The following is a 9,519-nucleotide window of genomic DNA, read 5'->3' as shown; positions in this document are numbered from 1 at the left end:
ACATTGCATAATTTGATTTGACTTATAGGAAAAATGAGGCCTGTTTGAAACTGTAGCATACATAATTTGATTTGACTTCAACTCTATATGCACCGATTACACACATCAGAAGCTGTCGCCTATATCCGATCAATAACTGCAAAGCATGACACGTCGGATGTCTCAGTCATCTAGATGATCCTCACCTTTCTTCTTATCGATCTCATCTAATCGCATGCCACCAAGTGGGAACAATTCTCTATCAAACTGGAACTTTTTCTCTCTTCTTATTTGAAATTTAATAGCGTGCATGATCCCAACTGCCATTACTTGTCCGATTTGATGGAGACAATCAAGCACCGTACTTTGTGTGCTACGAGTGCATCTTAAGACCTTGCTTGCTTTCTGGGCAAGCAAACCTATCGAAGAAAAACCATCCCTCTGCCTATTTAACTCTCTCTCTCTCTCTCTCTCTCTCTCTCTCTCTCTCTTCCGTATAACCTTTTTCACATGACGTTAAACGATGTTTCACGCTAAGAGCATATCCTCTTTCTTTGCTTGTAGTGATAATAAAACATCTCCGCCGAGCAGAGGAAACGCATTCCCTCGACAAGATTGGGGTTTGGAGCGTCGGATTGGAGTTGGGTTGAGCCCATTGAAGAATAAAACCCGGCAACTTTATATTCACGATAACTTTTTTGCTGCTTCCGTTAGTAGTGGCATAATTCTAATCTCATGTAGTATGAACTTAATCTACAACATAGTAGAAAAAGATAGATGTAAGAGGATGCATACGCACAAACTCAACAGATGATTCCTGATAAAGGTTTAATGCTACAGATCTTAGAAATAGATGGGGCACTTGATGTTCTTGGACTCCGGCAGTATACTTCCATCCGAGCCCACGACCAGGTCGCACTCCACATGCAAATGATGGTGGTGGGTGTCCCATGTCTTCACCTTGAACCGGATGGTCGAGTTGAGCTCGAGCCGCAGCTCGGCGCGGCCGGCCGCCGCTTCTGCCGACAATTGCGACGATAACGTGCCCCCAGCCTCGATCGCCGACCCACTCAGCTGCCCAGTTATCAGCGTGGTGTTCTTCGGAGGCTGAAAGAAGGGGAACATGACCGGCCCGGACCCGACCACCCGGTCCTTGTAGTAGACCGAACCGAACATGGCATCGTAATAAATGCCAATTTTCGCGTTTGCGTTCCGGTCCGTCACATTGAAGGAAATGGGTGAGCCGGATAGACCGGCCGGGGTGGCGACACCGGGGGCAGCGAACGCGACGAGATGGAATCGGGGTCGATGAGGACGGAGGCTGAGCCAGAGAATGAAGACGATGATGCCTGCAACGAGGACGAGGGAAAGAAGAATGGAGCAGAGGCACTTAGCGAACCGGCTCGTCAGGCTTTCACGAATCCGGTGCGCACTTAATCGGGTTCGACGGTGAGGGTTGGACCAGGTTTGCGTGGGGAGGCCGGGTGACGAATACATGGAGGGCATGGTTACCGATGAACTGGGTGAATGCATTTGAGCGAGCTGTGATTGAGATCTTATAGGGAGGGTGCAGAGGTGGTGGCTGGATTCACAAGGCACGGTGATTGATAGAAAACTGTGTGTTTTCTATTTGGAAGCTCTTTTGGCTGGGCGAAGAAAGGAATATACTTGCATGAACGATCGTGGAAAGCTGAGCACCGAACTAATCCAAAATGGACTAAAATTTTTAGTTTGTAACGCTGGAAAGTTTTTGCTTTTTGTGCTTTATTGGTTGGAGGAACAGAATCTCTACAGAGCTTATATGTCAGCTAACCTCGGCACCAATTGGTGCATAACTGTTAGTAGTCTATTTCTCGTCGTGCTACGACATGATTATTAAAACTAAGATTTTTCATTAGCTTTGTGATTATTACAACAAAGCTTTCCATTGTTCATCTAAATCGATTTCATAGCTTTCGATTAAGGGAAAAAATAACTTTTTTTATGTTAACTGTCAGAGCACATATGCTGCGCAGTGGTTATGCTTGACAACAATAAAATCATAGTTTTAATTACTTATATTAAGAGTGCTTACATCTTTATTTATAATTTCTATTTTTTTATTTTATTTTTATCTATCTTTTCTCATATCACTAAGACGATATGTTTAGATATAATAACAATAATAATAATAAAGAACCTAGCTTACTTATTTATCTATGTATACGCAATAGGAGCTTCTAAGTTGTATACAATGTAATTTTCCTTTCTTTCTTCTTCATGTAAGGTTTATCGAGGATTAACACCACAAAAGGGATGAAAAGGACATATCAACAATACATATTGAGATTTAAATATGCATGAAAATAAAATTTAGGATTTATCATTTCAGCTACGGGATTATCGTATCATCACTATTCGTTTACTTTTCGTGATATCTTCATTTTTTTTAAGGACAAAAATCTTATGGAATCATTGAAATACCTAAGCATGCTCTCATGCAATCGTCACTGTATCAGAAAAATGAGATGAACTTTGAAAGAACACCGCTATCGTTTTAAGCGGAATGATCTTATGATAAACAACAGTCGCCTTCACAGCTGAAAAGCCACCGGAGAATTTTCTTATGAAGATACTATTCACAGAGATAGGCACCTTAGTCTGTGCAATAATTGTCCAGGGAAATGGATATGTAGGATCTGAATCTGCTACCTCAAGCACTTGATTAAGATTCTATATGAAGGAAAGATCAGAGATAGCACGCCCACATATTGGAAGTACGCAGATATCACCTATAACCCAAGTCAAACGTGTTAGGTTTTTGGCATGATGTCATAAGATTCCACCTACAGGTAATTCTTACAAAATCCTGTCAAGAAACTCTGTTTCCTCATCATTAAAAAACCAGAAACTTCCAAAGGTTTTCTGATGGGAGAGTCATTTCTTATGAAAGTTGACTTGCTACAAAAAACCATGTCTTAACTGCAAGGGTATATAGACATGAAAGTTTGATTGCTTTAAGATAGATAAATGGGATTAAAAAAATTGTGGAAGTTGAAATGTCTCGCGTACAAGACTTCTTGATCGACACTGTAATCATTTTTCCAAGCTATCCATAATTTATTTATTGCTATTAGAGGTTTATGTGTACGCTATTATTATTATTATTTGGTGTTTCACACGTTATCGATGTAGTTTAACCTCACAATATAACAGGCAGTTGCTCCCACCAAACTGGATAGATAGCTCAAGTAAGGAGAAGCCAAAGAAAACATGGTGCTCGATGATTGTTATACTCCCTTTCCCGAAATGCTTCATGGCTTGAACTCCCCGAAGGGCAAACTCATCCTTATCGAAGTCCTGGTTCTGTTGGGGACTGTCCTTCTGTTTCTGCTGATCATCTTCGGTTCGTTCCGGCGCCGGTCCAGCAACAGCTTCATCCAAGCCGTCGTCTGGGTTGCTTACACGTGCTCCACCTACTTGGTGGTCTACACCGTTGGACTAATGCAATCCTCTGGCTTCAAGAATGGATTGCCTGCGCTAAGGGGCATTTGCTTGTCCTTGGTACTCGGAAGCGCCATCGTCCCGTCACATACATGATTTGATTGAGTTGGCTTCATTCTTATTTACGAGGTCGACATACATAGGAGAAATGAGGCCCATTCATCCTGCAACATACATAATTTGATTTGACCTACAAGTCTATATGTATCGATTGTTAAATTTTGTGGTCATATTTAATCATGTAAGATATATTATAGATATAATTGAGTTAACTTCATTGTTGTTTGTGAGAGTCGACATGCATAGCTACGAAAAATGATACTCATTCGATTTGACTTGTAAGATATTTGTATGTTACGATGTAACATACGTAATTTGATTTAACTTACGAATATATATACATCAATTATTAAATTATATGATTCTATTTAATTAGGTAAGATAAATTATAGATATGATTGAGTTAGCTTTATTCGCGGGAGTCGACACATGGCTAAGAAAAATAACACTCATTCGAAATATAATACACGTAATTTGATTTGATTTACAAATTTATACGCACTGATTGTTAAATTATATAACTCTATTTAATTAGATAAGATATAATATATATGTAGTTGGATTCTAATTACGATTAGTGACCAATAGAAAGAAAATCAACTTATGATGAGATTCCTTAGAAGATGATGAGAGAATTTTTTTCTAATCATCATCGTAGACCCTTATGTCTCATCTATAAAAGGAGATGACCTCTTGTCGATGAAGTACAAAAATTTATAGTACAATATGTTCTCAATCTCCATTCTTAGTCCCTATTCCTTATATATCGATCCAGTATTTATACATCAGAAGAAATATGTTCCGAATGAAATCTAAAGGTACGCAGCCATAATCTTTAATATATGATTATTTGATTTTGATTTCTAACATTAAAGCTTTTCATATAATAACATAACTATAATTTTTATTCTTAAAATTGATATTAGAATCTATCTCAAAATTAATATCTTAAATTTATTTTACATTAGATCTTTATTGTGTTATCGCACTTTGCTTACAAAGGTAGGATGATATGATTTATTTTATTTATCTCGTCCATCTTAAGTGATGAATTTATAGAAAACTGTCTTTTATATTTAGCAACTTTTTAGTCCGGGCTAGGAAAGGAATGTACTTGCATGAACTCTCGTGGAAAGCTGAGCACTGAACTAATCCAAAATGGACTAAAATTTTTTAGTTTGTAATACTGGAAAGTTTTTTTCATTTTGTGCTTTATTGGCTGGAGGAATAGAATCTCTACATAGCTTATATGTTAGCTAACCTCGGCACTAATTGGTGCATAAAACAAAGCTTGGACTTATTAGTAGTCTATTGCTCCTCATGCTACGACAAGATTATTAAAACTAAGTTTTTCCATTAGCTTTGTGCTTATTACAACAAAGCTTTCCATTGTTCATTTAGATCGATTTCATTGTTTTAGATTAAGGGAAAAAGGAACTTTTGTTTACATTAACTGTTATAGCACATATGCTGCGTAGCTTAGTATAGGAAAATCCATTTGTTGTGGTTATGCTTGACAACTATAAAATCATAAAGTTGTAGCGATTTGAGATCGATGATCCTTTATCATCATTGAGATATGTGACTATATTAAGAGTAATTAAATTTTTTCATAGTTTTTATTATTATTTTAATCTTTATCTATTTCTTCTCGGGATGTGTTTAGATATAAAAAAAAAAGAAAAAAAAAGAAGAAGAACCTAGCTTGCTTATTTACCTATGTGTACCAATATGAGCTTCTAAGTTGCATGCAATGTGATCTCAGTTTTCTTTCTTTATTACTTCACCTAAGGTTTATCTAAGATTAGCGCCACAAAAGGGATGAAAAAATTATGTCAATGATGCATAGTTGAGATTTAAATATGAACAAAAACTAAAATCAAGATTTATCATTTCAAACATGGCTTTGGGACTATTGTGTTCTCACTATTCGTTTACTTTTGGTGAAAACTTCAATTTTTTTTTTTTGAAGAACAAAAATCTTATGGAAACGTTGAAATACCTAAGCATGTTCTTATGGAATCGTCACTGTATCAGAAAAATGAGATGGAGAAACTCTGTTTCCTGACAAGAAACTCTGTTTCCTCATCATTAATCATTTTTCCAAGATATCCATAATTTATTTATTATTATTCGAGTTTTATGTGTACGCTATTATTTTTATTATTATTTGGTGTTCCACACGTTATCTTTGTAGCTTAACCTCAATATAACAGACAGTTGCTCCCACCAAACTGGATAGCTCAAGTTAGGAGAATCCAAAGAAAATATGGTGTTCGGTGATTGTCATACTCCCTTTCCCGCAATGCTTCATGGCTTGAACTCCCCGAAGGGCAGACTCATCCTTATCGAAGCCCTGGTTCTGTTGGGGACAGTCCTTCTGTTTCTGCTGATCATCTTCGGTTCGTTCCGGCGCCGGTCCGGCAACACTGTCATCCAAGGCGTCGTCTGGGTTGCTTACACATGCTCCACCTACTTGGTTGTCTACACCGTTGGACTAATGCAATCCTCAGGCGTCAATAATGGATTGCTTGCGCTATGGGGCATTTGCTTGTCTTTGGTACTCGGAAGCGCCATCTCCATTTCAGCTTATGGCCTTGAAGACAATGAAAATTGGAAAAAGAATTTAGTAGAACATATGATATACATATTTATTATTTGTGGCTTGGTGGGCACATATGTCCGCCTCACCCACTCCGGCTTCAAAGTCCCGGTTATTGTACTTTCGATTCTGACGGCTGCCAGAGTAGGTCAACGGACAGATGCATTTCGAATGGCCACTAAAACAAACGGGCAGAAGAAAAGCAAATTAATAGCAGACTACAAGAAATACGAGCCCGAATTGACGCCTCAAGATGAACCCGATCCCACGAACATGAGAGGATACAATTATCTGGTTTATGGAGAAGATCGTGTTGGTCGTATCTGTAAAGCTCCTGACTACTTACTCCGAATAGAAATAACTGATCATCGGGTAATCACCGTCAACAAAATCTGGCGGTGCACTGGAAGTCTGCTGAACTCGAGCGGAGATCCAGAAGGGCGTTTGAAAGACATTTGTCTCTCGTTTGCCCTGTTCAAGCTAATTCAGCGTAGATTTTCTGGCTATCAACATGCTGAGAGCAGCCTCCAAAAGACCCGGGACTTTGTAATTCGGGGATTGCTGTCCAACGATGATGATGCTCATGAAAGAGCCTTCAGGGTGATCGAGGTAGAGCTGGCTTTCCTTCATGATTATTTCTTTACAAAGTATCCTTTGATATTTGTTATTGAGAAATTCATGCTAGCCATGTCAGCTACACTCCTGATATTTCTATGTTGGTCTGGAGTATCAGTCATCAAGTATTATCTATCCCCTACCACTTACTTCAACCTTATCACAATCGGAAAGAAGAGCTTCGATGCAATTTTCACCTTGATAATTGTAGCAGCCATTGCTTTGCTGGAACTCTTCTAGATCTTCCTCTATATGTGCTCGGAGTGGGCCAAAGTATCTCTCGTTTGTAGATACGTTGCTCATCCTTCATGGCATGATAAGCCATGGATTACAGAATTGATAAAGTATCTTTGCCACCTAAAAGTTTTCGACAGGGTTTTGCAGAATAAGCTGGGTCAGTTTTCGCTTCTTGAACATTGTGATTATAAGCCAACAGCCAAGAACAAGTTATATAACAAGACATGTGAAATTGTTGGGAAGGCCAGAGCTGGCCAAAAGCAAAGCAAGCGATTAAAGCTGCCAAGGGAGGTAAAGAAAGCAGTCGTCCGTTGGCTCAAACTCAACCATGACGCCCTGCCGACCAACGGAATTTCGTCTCTGCAACGAAATGGAGTGATCGCACAGCTTTCATGGGCCTGCAATCTTGAAACTCACGCGCAGGTAATATTGGTTTGGCATATAGCCACTTCTCTGTGTGAGATCCACGGATCCCGAGTGGAGCGCGCAAAGGTTACTTCGATGGAGATGAAGGATAACCAAGTAGTTGCTAACAGCTTATCGCGATATTGTGCATACTTGGTAGGTTTTGTTCCAGATCTTCTACCGGACAACGGTTTTGTAGCTCAGTTGATCTTTGATAACGCAGTAAAGGAAGCTTCCTCGCTACTCGGGACATTCAACTTGGACCAAAGGTTTCGAAGTATGATGAACCTAAGTGACACTTCTCAGACTGTCGTTTGTAGGGGTGCGACACTGGGAAAGCAGTTGATAGACATGGAGACGCCAGAGATGCGATGGAAGGTGATGGCGGAATTTTGGGTGGAGATGATCCTGTTCCTTGCTCCATCAGACAATGCAAAAGCTCATGCGGAGGGTCTTGCAAGAGGTGGGGAGTTCATCACGCATCTGTGGGCGTTACTTTCCCATGCAGGCATACTTGGAAGAGGCCATAGCTGCATACTTTAGTTGATTGTCTGATGCATTCAGCATTCTCCTGTGTGTGGGTGTGTGTCAATAAGCGCTAGTTTGTGTGTGGGTGTGTGTCAATAAGCGCTAATTTGTGTGTGGGCGTGTGTCGATAAGCGCGAGTTTGTGTGTGCTAGCGCGTGCATCTGCCCGTGTGCGTGTCTGTAAGCGCTAGTTTGTGTGTGCCAGCGCGTTTATGTGCCCGTGTGCGTGTGCGTGTGCGTGTGCGTGTGCATGTGCGAGTGTTACTTGCGTGCATTGCGTGCGTGCGCGGTACAGCCAGTTTTCGTTCTTTTAGCAAGTGTGTTCGTCTGTCAGTGGTGATGTAAGACGTACTCGTGTGAAGTGAATGTAGCGTCATTCGAGCAATCTCGTACTTGTGGATTGTGTCTGCACATTGATGTTCATGGGTGTGGGACAATTTTACTGAGGGTTGGTTATTATATGAGTTTCCTTTGGTAAATACCAGATGAATTCAAAACTAATGGAAAATTTTAGCTAATCCTCCTAAATATGAATAATGAAGCAACTTCCATTTTACAATTAAGATTAAAAAATTATATACTGACCAATTAGGAATTATGCTAATGTAATTGATGTTGAAATATTACGACCCATTTAATAAAATGAAAATCTGGTTTTAATCCATTTTCATAATTATATTTTATTATTTTCGTAATCTAGGACTGGATTTAGCAGTTGGAATGTCAATTTTATCAGCCTTAGGTTGGATGCAATGATCTGTCAGATAATAGATGCATTATTTTGACATGTGAAATAAACATAATTCTCTTCCTTCATTCCCGGAGCAATCCAATAATTGCACATCCGCCGCCCAACTACTGTTCCGGTGACACCAGCCAGATCCAGTTTTTTATGTGATGCAGACTACAAGGTGGTAACATGGCATACCTAAAATGTAAATTGATACTGATTAAAGAATCATTATGGATGTTTTGTTTCGGCATCTTGAAAAAGGATTGGAATTCGGCATCTTGAAAAAGGAAGAAGGATTATAAGGAATGATGTAGTGAGATCAACTAATTTACTTGACTAAACCCTTTGTTTTATTTCATATAAATATAATGAATTACGAGTTGGCATTGATATGCTCAATCGGACAATGATTTGTACTTAACATGTGCAACCTCTTACAAATAAAACATTCAAGAACCTATTAGTTAACCAAATCACAGTTGCTTATGATCTCCCCTGCATTGCCTGTGAGGACCACAATCTTTCCCATCTTGATCATTGAAGTGACCCACTGATGTTGGATTTGTGTTAATACTTAATGGCTAGTAAAGTAGCCATCTAAAAATTGAAGAAAGATTGTTGAATTTGTGTTGCTGCAGCCATTAACTCCTCACGTCCATTGCGAACACCGAGTCAAAACAGGTTTAAAGGTGAAAAAAGGTGTGATGTATGGTCTCTGATTGATTTAGTAATAGATGGGAGATAGAGATTGAGAGAAACAATGAGTGATGGATAAAGCTGTTGGATTGGTTAGTGCATATTATATTCCTGCTATCTTGCTTTGAATCCGTCAGCGTTGGTTAATGTTGCGGTCGGAGAAGTTGCTGTTTTGGACCGCG

At 39.3% G+C, this 9,519-nt stretch overlaps 2 protein-coding genes across 2 annotated transcripts; one reads left to right on the top strand and one right to left on the bottom strand.

The window, feature by feature from the left end:
- Positions 1-634: 634 nt before the first annotated feature.
- LOC135594252 (NDR1/HIN1-like protein 13) lies at positions 635-1,489 on the bottom strand. Its single transcript, XM_065084652.1, has one exon. The coding sequence runs from the start codon at positions 1,483-1,485 to the stop codon at positions 823-825; it is 663 nt and encodes a 220-aa protein (XP_064940724.1). The 5' UTR covers positions 1,486-1,489; the 3' UTR covers positions 635-822.
- Positions 1,490-4,238: 2,749 nt separating this feature from the next.
- LOC135592941 (uncharacterized) lies at positions 4,239-8,319 on the top strand. Its single transcript, XM_065082696.1, has 3 exons — positions 4,239-4,340; positions 5,739-6,733; positions 7,124-8,319. The coding sequence occupies exons 2-3, from the start codon at positions 5,792-5,794 to the stop codon at positions 7,922-7,924; spliced, it is 1,743 nt and encodes a 580-aa protein (XP_064938768.1). The 5' UTR covers positions 4,239-4,340; positions 5,739-5,791; the 3' UTR covers positions 7,925-8,319.
- The last annotated feature ends 1,200 nt before the right edge of the window (positions 8,320-9,519 follow it).

Source organism: Musa acuminata, chromosome BXJ1-9, assembly GCF_036884655.1.
Source record: "Musa acuminata AAA Group cultivar baxijiao chromosome BXJ1-9, Cavendish_Baxijiao_AAA, whole genome shotgun sequence".
NCBI lineage: Eukaryota > Viridiplantae > Streptophyta > Magnoliopsida > Zingiberales > Musaceae > Musa > Musa acuminata.
The sequence above is the reverse complement of the archived record's forward strand: the minus strand, read 5'-3'. Positions and strand labels throughout refer to the sequence as shown.

What these genes read in the sequence shown, in the direction of transcription:
- LOC135592941 (XM_065082696.1), top strand. Translation starts at nt 5,792, where the DNA reads ATGGTGTTCGGTGATTGTCATACTCCCTTTCCCGCAATGCTTCATGGC. An exon ending in GAGCCTTCAGGGTGATCGAG is followed by an intron (nt 6,734 to 7,123) that starts GTAGAGCTGGCT and finishes AGGGTTTTGCAG; the next exon opens with AATAAGCTGGGTCAGTTTTC.
- LOC135594252 (XM_065084652.1), bottom strand. Translation starts at nt 1,485, where the DNA reads ATGCCCTCCATGTATTCGTCACCCGGCCTCCCCACGCAAACCTGGTCC.